Raw genomic sequence first — 15,372 nt, forward strand, 5'->3', positions numbered from 1 at the left:
AGTTAATTTTGGTTTGTTGGTTTATGATTTTTTCTTGCTTCAAGCTCCTTCATTCCCCTAATAATTTCCTAAACTACTTTTTTACTTTGTTTAACCTCCCATCTCCAGTGGTCTTTACCTTCTTGCCCTGGAAAATCAAACAGCAGTCAAACACAGTATAACCATTCACTATTTACATCTTCTTTTACCTCTCAGGATAATTTCATTTCAAGGCCAATTCCCAAATTAATGTCATTAGAATAACCATCTATCTCACTCTTCTTGTGTAAAAATCTTTTATATTTTTTGATAGTAAATACAAAGTTTTATCTCTTACTGCTATTTAGTCCACTAGCACAGATACAATTGTCATTATTAAAGTGAAAGTGAAAGTGAAAATGAAGTCGCTCAGTCGTGTCCGACTCTTTGCGACCCCATGGACTGTAGCCTACCAGGTTCCTCCATCCATGGGATTTTCTAAGCAAGAATACTGGAGTGGGTTGCCATTTCCTTCTCCAGGAGATCTTCCCAACCCAGGGATTGAACCCAGGTCTCCTGCATTGTAGGCAGACGCTTTACCGTCTGAAATACCAGGGAAGTCATTATTATCCTTATAGCAAAAACCTGTCAAAAACTGGCTATTATTTGTCTTAATTATCACAAACAATTTTTATTATCTCTTCTCTAAGATAATATGTAGAGATTTTTGATATTTCATTTATATGTACTCCATTAAAATTAAGTTTTCATTTTATTCTAATTGAAAACAGACAGTAATATAGAATAACCTAATATTGGGGCATTCTCATAATCTTGTAAACATGAGTTTGTACTTTTTAATATATAGAATGGAGGAATAAAGGGTTAAGTCCACATTTTCTAATTCAAAAATCAGTGTTGTGTGATTAGCATCTGTAAGTCAATAAACAGTGGCTACCTTCTGTGTTAGGATGTAACTACAAGGCCCATTAATTCATGCCCTCTGACTAGCATTTTTTTGTATTTCTTCCTCTGACCATTTCATTCCTTTTTATCATTCAGATATGTCACAGGATCTTATTTCACAATAGCGGGTCAACCGGGTTTCATGAACTTGATTGAATTTCACTTACAGTTCGGCCAGGAATTCCTATCCCTGGGGGGCCTATGTCACCTGGTGAGCCTTGGACACCTGGCAGTCCTCTTTCCCCCTGTGCAATGAGATACTTCTATTAGTGAGAGGCTCGAGGGACATGAATTTTCTAGGCACATTTTGCAAATTATTAATTCTTTAAAAATTATCTTTGATATTTTACCTTTGGCCCTCGTGGACCAGGTGCCCCAGGACTTCCATCTAATCCCTAAAGAAAGAAAAGAAAATGAGATGAATATATTTTCTTTTTCTAAAAAGTTTACTTACATCTTAGAAGTTATAACTCAAAAATATTTCATTGCTCTGCATCTTTTTTGCATAAACCTTTTTCTGTAAAAGAATAAGGAACAGGGAATAGAAATTTTACTAGGTTATAAATTTTGTATAGTTACTTTAAAATATAAGATGTTTTCATCTTTAAAATGAGGCATCTGATATTGAGAACTATTTATTATAATTACATAAAAGGTCAAAGGGGATGAGGAAAAAAAGCATATGAAATAGGCATATGGATTAGATTTTCCAGCAGTTTTCTATGTCCTAGGATTAGCCCAGGCCACAAGGGCTTTTTTTTTTTTTTCAATAGATGACTGCCTATGGCCACATATGCAGAGCCTCTAGAAGGGAAATTTCAAGCAGTTTGTTTGTTTTAAGGCTGTCCAAGGAAGGTTCATGTTTTAAAACTAGCATACCTTATTAGGCTTCTTCGATCCCTAAAGAAGATTTGGGGGGTGGAGTGGGGCTATAAATCTTCCAAAATTGTATGTAAAATGGTGTGTGTATGTGCATTGTCTTCAGAAGAGAGGCCTTTGTATCAAATTTCCAAAAACATTAGACCTCTGATCTAAAGAATAAGATGAATGCTTCTTTTTTCTGCAGATCTATACCTGTGATCAGAAACAGGGAGTACACGAACAGTGATTCATCAACTTTCAAAGAAAATATTAGTAAACGGGTTGCTACTTACTGGTTCCCCTGGCAGGCTCTTTCCTGGAGGACCAGCCTCACCTTTTGGACCTGGAAGTCCAGGAGGGCCTGTAATCCCACCTGGGTCTCCCTGAGGAAACAAGGTAAGATCCTCACTTTACAGCTCAGGTTCATGGTGGGTGGTGTGGCAGCAACAGCTTCCATATTTTAAACTGTCATCCTAGTCAGTCACACTGCATTCTCCCATTCACTCATTTCACAGTGTGCGTTGGGTGCCCAATCCACATGGACACCGTTCTCTTAAGTGCACTTGGATCTTGCGGAGAGCTACGTTAGAATAAGTTTATGGTCTCCTGAAATGTATGCAAGTGAATAGATCGATGCATGGAAGGGAAAATCTATTCTTCAGATCATTTTTACATTTTCTTGAAGTTATTCTCAAGTAATGGTTCAATATTAATATACTATTTTCTTGTAGACATCAAGAAACGTGTCATAAGATTGAGACGTCTTAGGTCTATACCTGTGCTGTTGGCTAAGCCTGAAACAGACTTTTCAAGTTCTGAGATCTTCATCTCCAAAGCAGTTCACTCTGTCACACTGTGTTTCAGTGCCAGAACCCAGCTGCCACGGTGAAAAACTCCAGAGATGCCATTCCTGCTTAGTCCGTGTGAACATCCATCCCCTGTGCAACCCCAGCTGCCATGTCCTGTCCTTTCACTCCTCCAAAGTCCTTACAATCCTATCTCGTACTCTTCCTCAGCTACTTAACATACAAAGGGAGTGAAACAGAAGCTGTACCTTTTCTCCTTTAATGCCTTGTTTGCCTGGGATACCGTGTTCTCCTGGCAATCCCTAGAAAATTCAGAATTAAAGAGCAAGAGCAATTAGAACATTTCTTATTGTAAAAACATTTCTGAGTCTTCATCAGGAGAACTGAGTTTTAACATATGGGAATGTGCTGATTTTGGTCTCCTAGAGAGAGAAAAACATTAATGAAAATATGTGGCTTTTTGTTTCAAGTGAGGAAACCTGGATGTAATGGAAAAGAACCTAAATAAGGGAGAACTGAACCGAATGCCCATCCGTATTACTGCCCAAAATGGGGTAAACAGAGAATAAACTTTTACTTCGACTTGGCAGCAGAAGCATTTTCTCTTTTTTATTTTACTCTTTTTTTCAGCCTAGTCCCTATCACGTAACCTCATTTTTTATACATCCTATGGTTCCACCTGTGCCACCAGCATTTTATTCTTCTTTGTAAGATCTCTCCATTAGGCCCACCTGCAATGGTTCACTAAATAGCTTGGGGGCACAACAAAAGTTTTGCTCCATGAACTGAATGTTCAAAGTACCAAATGACCAAATGCACTAAAGGATGAAACCCTGGAGGCTCAGCCTGGGAGCATTGATAACAGAGCAAAATGTCAAGGGGCTGCTCCCAAAATGATGGGAAAAGGAGAGATTCTAACGGTTTGTCAAGGGGCTGCTCCCAAATGATGGGAAACGGAGAGATTCTAACGGTTTCATGGAGCAAAATCAAACTGCCAGACAGAGGTCAGTGTCCAAGAAGCATTTTCCTTTTTTGCTCAAGTGAGGACTGATGGAGAGATTTGACTCCCAAGATGTCAGAAGGCCAGGGAGCTTGTCCAAGGGACACAAAGCTGACATCAGGGAAGGGATAGAAAGGTGAATTTACTCAATCAAAAAAATAGCAGAGTACACATTATTATTCTTTTCAGGTGCACAAGGAACGTTCTCCAGGTTAAATCACATGCTAGGCCACAAAACAAGTCCCAATAAATATAAGAGAGTAGAAATCGTACCAATTTGATACCAAAATTAGAAATAAATTACAGAAGTAAAAATGAGATAAACACAAAAACATGGAGACTAAACAACATGCTACTAAAAAACCAGTATGAAAATGAAGAAATCAAAAGGAAATCAGAAAACACATCAAGACAAATAAAAATGGAAACACTACTTTCCCAAATCTATGGGGTACAGCAAAAGCAGGTCTAAGCGGAAAGTTTGTAGTGATACAAGCCTAACTTGAGAAACAAGAAAAAAAATCTCAGATAAACCTACCAACTGAAGGAATTAGAAAAAGAACAAGGAAAACCAAAAGTCTGCAGAAGGAAATAACAAAGATCAGAGAGGAAATAAATGAAATAAAGACCAAAAAAACCACCAACCAATAGAAAAGATCAACAAAACAAGTATCTGTGTTTTTTTAAAAGATAAACAAAAGTGCTGAACTTTTCATGAGAGTTCATCAAGAAAAAAAGTGAGAGGACATACATAAACAAAATAAGAAATGAAAGAGGAGAAATAACAACCATTACCATGAAGATACAAAAAGATAATAAAAGAACACTACTGTTATATGCCAACAAATTCGAAAACGTAGAAGAAGTAGACAAATCTGTGGAAACATAAAATTTTCCAACACTGAATCAGGAAGTAATAGACAATCTGAACAGGCTGGTCACTAGTAGTGAAATTGAATTTATAATAATAATAATAAATTTATAGAAAGTAAATAACTGGAACTGGACAGCTTCACAGGTGATTTCTACCAAACATATAATGAAGAGCTACTGCCTATCCTTCAAGATTACTAAAAACTGAAGAGGAAGAAACACTCCCAAATTCATTCTATGAGGCCACCATTACTCTGATACCAAACCCAGAGCAAAAAAGAAAATTACAGGCCAATACCACTGATGAAGGACCTCCTTGGTGGTTCAGTGGTAGAGAATCTGTTTGCAAAGCATAAGGCACAAGTTTGATCCTTGGGTTGGGAAGTTTCCCTAGAGAAGGAAATGGCAATGCACACCAATATTCTTGCCTGGGAAATCCCAAGGACAGAGGAGACTGTCAGGCTATAGTCTACGGGGTCTCAAAAGAGTTGGACATGACTTAGCGACTAAATAACACAACACCTCTGATGAATATAGATGTGAAAATCCTCAACAAAATATTAGTAGCAAACTGAATTCAATCATAAATAAAAGTAATCACATAAGATGATCAAATGGGATTTATTCCAGGAATGCAAGGATGTTTCAATATCCATGAAGTAATCAATGTGATATACCACATTTACAAAAGAAAGGATAAAAATCATGATAATCTCAAAAGGTGCAGAAAAAACACTTCACAAAATTACACATCCACTCATGATAAATGCTCATCCAAGTTGGTATAGAGGAAACATATCTCAATATTATAAACACCATTTATGACAAACTCAAAGCCAACATCATACTCAGTGGTGAAAAGCTGAAAACTTTCCCTCTAAAATCAGGAAGAAAACATGTATGTCCACTCTTACCACTTGTATTTAACATAGTATTGGAAGTGCTAGCCATAGCACTCAGAAAAGAAAAAGAAGAGAAGGCATCCAAATTGCTGTGATTTATATCAGTGTCCTGCCTGATTTCCTCTAAGAGTTTTGTAGTTTCTGGTCTTACAAGAAGGTGGAATGCTGAAGAATTGATACCTTTGGTGCTGGAGTAGACTCCTGAGAGTCCACTGGACAGCAAGGAGACCAAACCAGTCAGTCTTAAGGGAAATCAATCCTGAACATTCATTGGAAGGACTGATGCTGAAGCTGAAACTCCAGTATTTTGGTCATCTGATGTGAACAGCTGACTCATTGGAAAAGTCCCTGATGTTAGGAAAGATTGAGGGCAGAAGGAGAAGAGGACATCAGAGGATGAGATGGCTGAATGGCATCACTGATGCAATGGACATGAACTTGGGCAAACTTTGGGAAATGGTGAGGGACAGAGAGGCCTAGTGTGCTGCAGTCCATGGGGTTGCAAAGAGTCGGACATGACTGGGCAGCTGAACAATGACAATCTTTCCTCCATTGTAAGGGCATCCAAATTGGAAAGAAATAAGTAAAACTGTCACTATTTGTAGATGACACATTATATATAAAAAACCCTAAAGTCTCCACCAGAAAACTATTAGAACTAATAGATGAATTCAGTAAAGTTGCAGGCTGCTGCTGCTGCTAAGTTGCTTCAGTCGTGTCCGACCCTGTGTGACCCCATAGACAGCAGCCCACCAGGCTCCTCTGTCCCTGGGATTCTCCAGGCAAGAATACTGGAGTGGGTTGTCATTTCCTTCTCCAAAAGTTGCAGGATATGAGGTTAATATACAGATACCTGTTGGTTTTCTATATATTAATAACAAACCATCCAAAAGAGAAAGCAAGAAAGCAATTCCATTTAAAACTGAATGAAAAAGAATAAAATACCTAGAAATAAACTTTACCAATGAGGTGAAAAAGTATACTCTAAAAACTATAAAACACTGATGAAGTAAACCAAATAAGATACAAAGAAATGGAAAAATACCCTGTGTTCATGGATTAGGAGAATTAATACAGTTAAAACGTCCATACAACCCAAAGCAATCTACAGATTTAATGCAATCCCTATCAAAGTAACCAAGATATTTTTTCACAGAACTAGGATAAATAATCCTAAAATTTATGTGGAAGCACAAAAGATCCCTAATTGCCAAAGCAATCTTGAGAAAGAAAAACAAAGCTGGTAATATGATACTCTCTGACTTCAGACTGTACTACAAAGCTACAGTAATCAAAACAGTATGGTACTGGCACAAAAACAGACACAATGGGACAGAATAGATAGCTTAGAAATAAACCAATTAATGGTCACTTAATTTATGACAAAGGTGGCAAGAATATACAGTAAAGAAAAGACAATATTTTCAATAGGTGGGAAAACTGGACAGCTACATCTAAAAGAATAAGTTAGAACATTTTCTCACACTATATACAAAAATAAAATCAAACTTCGTTAAAGCCTCAAAGACCTGAAACCATAGAACTCCTAAAAGAAAAAATAGGCAGAACACTCTTTGACATAAATTTTAGCAATTTGATTCTGTCTCCTAAGGCAAAGGAAACAAAGCAAAAATAAACAAACAGGGCCTAATTAAACTTAAAAGTTTTTGCATGGCAAAGGAAACCATGGACAAAATGAAAAGACAACCTATGGAATGGGATAGGATATCTGCAAATGATATGGCTGATAAGAGGTTAATATAAATATAAATGTATATATATATAATACAACTCAATATTAAGAAAAACAAACGACCTGCTTAAAAAGTGAGCAGAAGACCCAAATAGACATTTTTCCAAAAAGACATACAGATGGCCAACAAGCACATGAAAAGATGCTCAATATTGCTAATCATCTAAAGAAATGCATAGCAAAATCACAGTAAGGTATCACTTCACATCCATCAGAATTGCTATCATCAAAAATTCCACAAATAACAAATGCTTGAAAGGATGTTGCAAAAAGGGAACCTGAATACACTGCTGGTAGGAATGAAAATTGGTACAGCCACTAGAGAAATCATTATGGAGGTTCTTTGAAATCTAAAAGAGAATCAGCTAATGATTCAGCAACCCCACTCCTGGTTATATAGTCAAAGGAAATGAAAACAGTAATTCAAAAAGATACATGTACCTCAGTGTTCCTAGCAGCATTATTTATAATCGCCATATGGGAGAAACCCAAGTGTCCCTCAACAGATAAATGGATAAGGAGATATCATACATATATAATGGAATGCTGCTGCTGCTGCTAAGTCACTTCAGTCGCGTCCGACTCTGTGTGACCCCATAGATGGCAGCTCACCAGGCTCTCCTGTCCGTGGGATTCTCCAGGCAAGAATACTAGAGTGGGTTGCCATTTCCTTCTCCAGTGCATGAAAGGGAAAAGTGAAAGGGAAGTCGCTCAGTTGTGTCTGACTCTTAGCAACCCCATGGACTGCAGCCCACCAGGCTCCTCTGTCCATGGGGTTTCCCAGGCAAGAGCACTGGAGTGGTGTGCCATTGCCTTCTCCGAATGGAATGCTACTTGACCATAAAAATGAAAGAAATTTTGCCATTTGCAATAGTGTTGATGGACCTAGAGAGTATTGTGCTTTATGAAATATCAGACAGAGACAAATATTGCATGTAATTACTTACACGTCGAATATAAAAAATAAAATGAATGAATATAACCATATGTAACAGACTCACATATATAGAGAACAAACTAGTTACCAATGGGGGAAAGGGAAGGGGGAAGATAGACGAAAGGGATTAAGAAATACAGACTATTGTGTGTAGAATAAATAAGCAAGAAGGGTATATTGTACAACACAGGGATTTAGCCATTATTTTGTAGTCACTTTAAATGGTGTGTAATCTATAAAAATATTTAATTATGATGTACACCTGAAACCAATACTGTAAATCAAGTATAATCCAATAAAAAGAGAAAAACAGTGCATTTAAGGGGTGTGAGGATATGTGTGTGTGTGTGTGTGAGAGAGAGAGAGAGAGGGAATTGTGAGTCCAGTAAAGCTAGGCTATAATTCAATCTGAGGACCTTTCTCCAATTGCATCATAGAAGTATTTTCAGCCAAAAGATTTGCCCCCTTTTTGGAGACTTCGGCAAGAATACAACAACAGAAGCTTTGGAAATGTCTTTCTTGAATGGAGAATTTAATCAAAAGCCATGTATAATGATGTATAATGGAAATGTTAACTTGGGTTTCAAAGACTGATTTGTTAGGTTAATAATATTCAAAAGGATCTCACATAACTAAATGGAGATATGAGCCTTCTCAACAGCCTCTGACATTAGATGTGATCAGTTTCAGTAGAAACTGCATTTATTAGACATTAAAGACAGAGGTACCAGATGTCTAATAAATGCAGGGGTAGAAATGACCCCTGCCCTTGGAAAATGTAGTATAATTCATTCGCATGAACAGATGCTGGCATTCTTTAAAATGACACATGCATCTACCATACATACAATATCTCCCGGTGGTCCTCTGGGTCCCACAGAGCCTGCAGGTCCTTGCTGACCCTAAAATAGAAGGAGATATATACTTTAATTGTGCTAAAAATATAGTCTGTACCTGAATATATGTAAAACATGCAGTGACCTCTATCTGTAGAAAAGTATCTAGGCTCCTCTGTGTAACACTGAAATGTGCTTTGGGCTTACAGTTTGAAGACATCGTCACTTAAATGAGTCTGTTCTCATGCGGGGTTGATGCTGGGGTTGGGAAGATTCCCCTGGAGGAGGAAATGGCAATCCTTTCCAGTACTGTTGCCTGGAAAATCCCTTGGACAGAGGAGCCTGGTGGGCTACAGCCCACGGGGTCTCAAAGAGTCGGATATGGCTGAGCAACTGAGCACACACGCATGTTCTCACCAGTAGGTGAGGTCTGGATAATGTGCCATACACACAGGTGGGGCACATTACACGAATCCTTCTAGTACCTCCTAACAGTGGGTCTCCTCTGGGACAGTCTTAAAGAATCCTGTGTGGGACACTCAGGCACCTGTGGGCTGTATAATCTGGGCTTAGGAAATTAAATCCTGTTCTCTTTAGGAAAACAGGGTCATAGATGTGGCTCATGTTTTTTACTCTTAAAGCTTTCAGGGATGCTATTGTGAATATGGTCTGAAAAGAGTTTAAATATCCTATTGTGATCCAAAAGACAGAGGTACCAGATGTCTAATAAATGCAGCCAATGTGGGAGTGTGTCTGTGGGAGGAATTGCTATGAAAACATGATAAAGTCCCTGACAACATTTGTGATGAAAATGAGGGTACATCAGAGCTCCTTGTTTTACACAGAAATGGCTATACCTTCAAAACAACCTCCACATTTCCCTGAGTTATTTCTTATGTACCTTTAGTCCTGGGCTTCCAATTACACCAGGTGGACCAGGATCTCCAGGCTCGCCCTAAACATACGGGTGGGAAAGAAATGGTTACATTAATTTTCACAATCTCATTATGTTGGAGATGCAAGGGAAGGACATCAAGGGATTACCTTTATTCCTTGTGGTCCTGTTATTCCAGGTTCTCCCTGTAAATGAAATAATGACCATACATGTGTTTAAATTCAAATGGAGGACAGCATCTCTAATGCTGCAATTCATTTACACTTTCACTAGCTGACATGCGATAAAAGAGGAAATTATGGAAGACATGATGAAGTCAAGAAGGGTTCATCCTAAAATATGATTTAAAATAATAATTCCTAATAAACAATAATTCCTTATTTCCCTTTCTTCTCTGTAACAGTTTTTCCCCAATGTCACTTTTGACACTGTAATCATCATGGTCCATTAGCAATCACCGTATCCTCTACTCAACTGACATTGTTAGGATTTGTCACCAGATAATCCTACAGCTCAGAGAAATAAAACTGCAGATAAGAGAGGAAAAGAAAGAGTAGAATTTAAGTTGATATGTCACGGAGGTTCCACTATCAGGTACATGTATTTAATGAAACAAAAATCACACACAAATTAAGGTTACACAAAAGAGTACAAGTTGGCCACAAAGAGTTCACGTTAATTAACTTATTTTCCATGACTTAATCACCGATCCTTTTATTGATTTTTTGTGGCTGTTCCCCAGGATCTTGGTTCCCAGAGTAGAGATCAAACTTGCACCCCTGCATTGGAAGCTTGAAGTCTTAACCATTGGACCATTGGAGAGGACCTATCACTGATCCTTTTGATAAAACCATCCTGTTCGGTAAATCCAGTTTATATCATTAACACAAATTTTGGCAAAACTGTGTCTTACACAATAATTTTGTACTTTAAATATCCTTGGTGTATATCTTTCATTACATTCATGTCCAATCACAAACAGAAATGTGCTACAGAAAATAAACACTCCCTGAACCAAATGTTGAAGTGTTATCATGTGATAAAACTTAACAAGGTTTAAAATTTCATACTTATCAAAAAAAAAGAGTCAAAATTCACAGAGGAAAAAGCAGAATGCTCAGGGAGCTTATCTTATCAAATCTATTAGGCTCTAAAGTAAACATGATAGAAATCAGAGAGGAAGAAATCAATGAAATAGAAAACCCAAGATAGTGATAAAACATCTACTTACTCTATCTCCCTTTTCACCTTTTGTAAAGGGTTCTCCCTAGGAAAATGCATAGAAAAAAGAATCAACTATAAACATTTTTAAAAGTAATCTCTCCAAACCAGGATGTGAACAAATCCTGCAGGTCAAACTTAGACCTCCACTGCAAACATGTAATGATCCAGAATGGCACACTGTCTGCTTGTGCAGCTTAGAAGAACAATATGCAGCTGAATTAGAAAACCTTTTAATATTCCCAAATGAATAGTAACTTAATCATCTTAATGTTATTTTGAGAATCCTGAGTGGTTGACAGATTAGAATGTGGTCCAAGGCCAAAGCTTCCTCTGGTGTGGTTCAAAGAGAAGATGGTCACACACACACACATGCACGCAAGCATCCAAGCAGAGGCAGAATGAATGTGAAGATGCTGGAGTGATCAGTGGAAGGACATTCGTTTGAATTCTTCCCATTACTTAAGCTGGTGCTTAAAAAATACAGCCAGAGTTCTAAGTTAGTGTTTAAAATTACAAAGTCATTACTGTAAAAATACATACTAATTTTCACTTTCCTTTTAACAAAAATGACATGAAGGGTTAATTACTGGGTGAATAACAGTACAAGTCTGTGGAACTGATACTAGTTCTTGTTGTTGGGTTTAGGCTTGAAGGTTCTGGTGGGAGTCAAAGCTTTGAAGGAATGCCTCTTATGACACAACACTTTCCCCATGGTCACTGCGTTACTAACATCACAACCCTTCCTCAACACACACACACACACACACACATACACACACACACACAGATGGAGAGGCTTCCTTGTATTAGCTTCTGTTCTTGAAGGTACATATCGTGATGTCATTTAACCTTCACTACACTGTTGTTAGGGAGATATTGTCCCACTACCAGAACGAGAAGAGATTCAGAAAGGTTCTGAGTAACCCTAAAGCAGCATTCACCCACTGTATGTTCCCTGTTCCCTTGTTTATCTTGCCTACAAAATCTGTGAATGAAGAGATATAATTCACCTTGATTATCATAGCATCTCTGGGGTACACTTCTGCTGTCCAATGAAATTTATTAAATTAGGCAATTTAAAGTTTTACAGATAAAACAATAATTGCTGACATTTATTGAATTCCTACAATGTATTAAACCCTGTTCTAATCACATTATATACATTAATACAATTAACCTCTTGGGTCAACAGGGTAGTTACTGTTAGTACATTCATTTACAGTGGGGGAACTGAGGCACAGGGAAGTTAATTCATTTCCCCAAGGTCACAAAACCAGTAAGAAGTCATTGAGGATCTAAACCCAGGCAGCCTGGCTTCAAAATCAGACTTTACTTACTCAGTCTGTTTCATTTTATTTACAATTTAATTGCTTTATTATGTGAATTGAGTGAATGGATAATAAGATGGAAACCATACATTTTAAAACATTTTATTTTGCAGCTGAAAGTTAAGGGAAAGGCTGGGGACCACTATGCTAGGCAGTGCTGCTCAAAGGTCCTGGTGAGGATTTGACCTTCAGATCACCACAAAGAGGTGAGTGGTTACTGACAAAACTTCATCTCTCATGACACGAGGACTTCTGGGGGCCCCATCTTCTCCCCCATGTCTCCAAGCTCCCTGCAGTTGCGTGGGGACAAGCTGCTGATTCTGACTGTGAAAGGTGTCCGGCAGGGCTGCGGGGCACCTGAAGGTTGAGGTGTGCGGAGACCATCCATCATGGTCTAGCCTGCTGTCCTGGCAGTGGCGGCTGAGAAGTCTGCACCTATCAGAGGGCGCAGTTCCCTGGTGCTTACCAGCCTGCTGACTGGTTACTGAGGGTCGTGTGGAGCAGGACATCCACTCCCCCCAACCACATTGGCTGGGCAGTATGAGCAAGAGAAAGCTTTTCTTAGGGAAAAAATCACAGAAACTTCAGGGTTAATTTGTTACTTAGCATAACCTACCTACTCTGACTAATATGGCCCATATCTATCCAACATGATTAAATCTCTTATTGGATAATTTCTATGTATTAGATATGTGGAGAGCTTTATTTATATTATTGCTTTTCAGTCTTAATTCTAAAAATCAATTCGATTTTTAAGATAGGAGATGAAGTTAATGAGATGTGAGCAATGGGCTGCATTGCTTTTGAAACTGCTTGTTTCTGATTATATTACATTACTTATGTCCCCGGTTATTTAGAACCTCTGCCAAGCCACAGTGACTAAAGTAACTTCTAGTAGGGGGAGAAAAAGCAAAACCAGGAGCCTGGTTGTCTAAAGACCTGATATTTTGTTTTAATTCTGGTGGCTACTATCTGGGGCAAGTCATTTACATTTTGGAGCCTATTTTTCCTTATCTACAAAATCCTGGGGTTCAACTAGATGACATTTTCACTCCGATATCTAACCTAGTCAGGTAGTAAATGTCCTGTAACAGGGGACAAACTGCCATTTAAAGTACCACTCAGGCTCAGAGTTCAGATTTAGATGAAGATTATCCTTCTGTTTGGACCTTCTGGTTATTATGTTAGGTTCAGATCCTGTTCCAGAATAGAAAGGCTGAGACCGCAGAGAGCTAGACTGCTTTACTAATGATGTGAAATTTGTGTGTTTTCCTCTGGGAAGCTGGGAGAAAGGCAGGCAAAGATGTATTAATATAAGGAAGGTGGCATAATTCACGGATTAAGAGGGAACTGACAAGGAGAAGAGCTGGGAGGGTAAAGCAGATGGGGAGAAAGGCGGTCTCACGGGGTGGGCCTTGGTAACAGGACAGAAGCTAGAGGGAAACCTTCGTGAACTATGAAATCCTTCAGTTCTTGCTACTCATAGCACGGCCCAGGATCCACAGCAGGAGCGTGGCCTGAGCGCCTTAAGAAATACAGCTGCTCAGTCTGAAAGCGGCTCTTTTGCCCCTTTCCTGTTTCCCCATTTCTGTTCCCCTCTGAACTTAAAAGAACCTAAATACAAAAATGAGATCACTAAGCAATTGAAACTAACTCCTGACTTATGCTGTCCTGAATGCACACCATGCCTTGCCTAAGCTATTGATTTTTTCCTAGATAAAAAGAATGAAGAATTAAACCATTAAAAAATGACTAGCTCTCTCCCCCAATGGCGCCCTTAGTAATCCTGCAGGAGATCATACAGCAAGATCACATTTGAAGAGAGAGTCAGCCAGTCTGCACTCAAAGGATAAAACAGTCAGATTCCAACTTCTTGTCTCAATGATCCACTGAGATTCTTGCCCTCGCCCCCCCCCCATTTTTCTCTTTAAAAACTGTCCTGGCTGAAAAGAATCTTGGGAGTTGGTCTCAGGACATGAGTCTACCTTCTCCCCAGGTCGCGAGCTTTTCTGATTAAAGCACCTTTCCTGCTGACACTTGGCTCTGCAACTGTTGGCTTATGAGCAGTGAGCAGCTAACTGAACTTGAGTTTGGTAATAAACTGCTACCCAGACCTGCTGAACTAGGATTAGCATTTCAAAAGGATCTTCAGCAATTCAAGTTCACATTTAATGTGAGAGGCACTGCTCTAATCCACTCAAATTTCTCTCTCTGCTCTATAAGTCCTGGCTATTCCAGTAGAATTTTAGTACATCTTCGGTCCTGGTTTGCCACGCAGCATGTGGAAATTAAGAGAAGGTGTCAGGGCTCCAGTGTGGAGGAGAGATGGGGGCCGGGGGCCCAAGGGGCAGATAAGAGGTGAGGAGAGGTGCCTTTAAGTGTGGAGTTATAGGAGTCAGCTGGCAGATGGAAGGGGCAGCAGACCCCGGGCTGATTTGTGGGGGAGAGGAGATTTCCTAGAAAGGCTTGGAAATCCTCAGGCGTGGAACCCCACTGAGGACTGCTACTGGTTTGGACAGAAAACCAAAGGCAAGGGTGACCCCTGAAGCAGGAGAACTTTGGAGCACAAGCGGGACAGCATGAACTCTAAAGCTGTCAGAAGAATGACTGTCATCACCAAAGAGGCTTCATTTTTAAAGCTGAAGCACAAGGAGAATTTGACCTTGTGATACTAAATACTCTTCATATTGTTCCCATTTGGCAGGCATGCAGGCATTTTAGTGACCTGATCATTTTTATCTCTGGCCAACCAATATTCTCTGTTCATCCCAGCAAGGGAAGAGGTAAAAGTAAAATTTTTTAAAGTGTTACTTTTTTTTTTTAACAAAGATGAAACATTTGTTAAGTCATTCTTGCTGATTCTTGATGGCTGCTGTGGGGTTTTGGTTTTTTTTTTAAAGCAGAATTAAAAAAAACTTATTTTTGTAATTAGGATTCATGTCATCTCTTTAGGTAGTCCCATTTGAATATAAATGATACTGAAGGTACTTTTTTTCCACCAAAAGAACTAAGTTTTGGAAGAACCTGACCTCA

The 15,372-nt window shown here is 38.9% G+C and overlaps 1 protein-coding gene across 3 annotated transcripts in view; it reads right to left on the reverse strand.

The window, feature by feature from the left end:
- COL19A1 (collagen type XIX alpha 1 chain) overlaps positions 1-15,372 on the reverse strand; it is a 441,848-nt gene that overhangs the window by 70,280 nt on the left and 356,196 nt on the right. For all 3 annotated transcript variants that reach the window (XM_081529388.1, XM_081529391.1, XM_081529389.1), the window contains 8 exons: positions 11,019-11,054; positions 9,937-9,972; positions 9,794-9,847; positions 8,905-8,958; positions 2,840-2,893; positions 2,079-2,168; positions 1,275-1,319; positions 1,092-1,169 (listed from right to left, as the gene is read on the reverse strand). In XM_081529388.1, coding sequence (XP_081385514.1) covers positions 1,092-1,169; positions 1,275-1,319; positions 2,079-2,168; positions 2,840-2,893; positions 8,905-8,958; positions 9,794-9,847; positions 9,937-9,972; positions 11,019-11,054 — 447 coding nt within the window. The remainder of the gene's footprint in view (positions 1-1,091; positions 1,170-1,274; positions 1,320-2,078; positions 2,169-2,839; positions 2,894-8,904; positions 8,959-9,793; positions 9,848-9,936; positions 9,973-11,018; positions 11,055-15,372) is intronic.

The sequence above is a fragment of the Giraffa tippelskirchi genome, chromosome 9 (assembly GCF_054371585.1).
Source record: "Giraffa tippelskirchi isolate mGirTip1 chromosome 9, T2T-mGirTip1v1.2.pri, whole genome shotgun sequence".
Taxonomy (NCBI): Eukaryota; Metazoa; Chordata; class Mammalia; order Artiodactyla; family Giraffidae; genus Giraffa; species Giraffa tippelskirchi.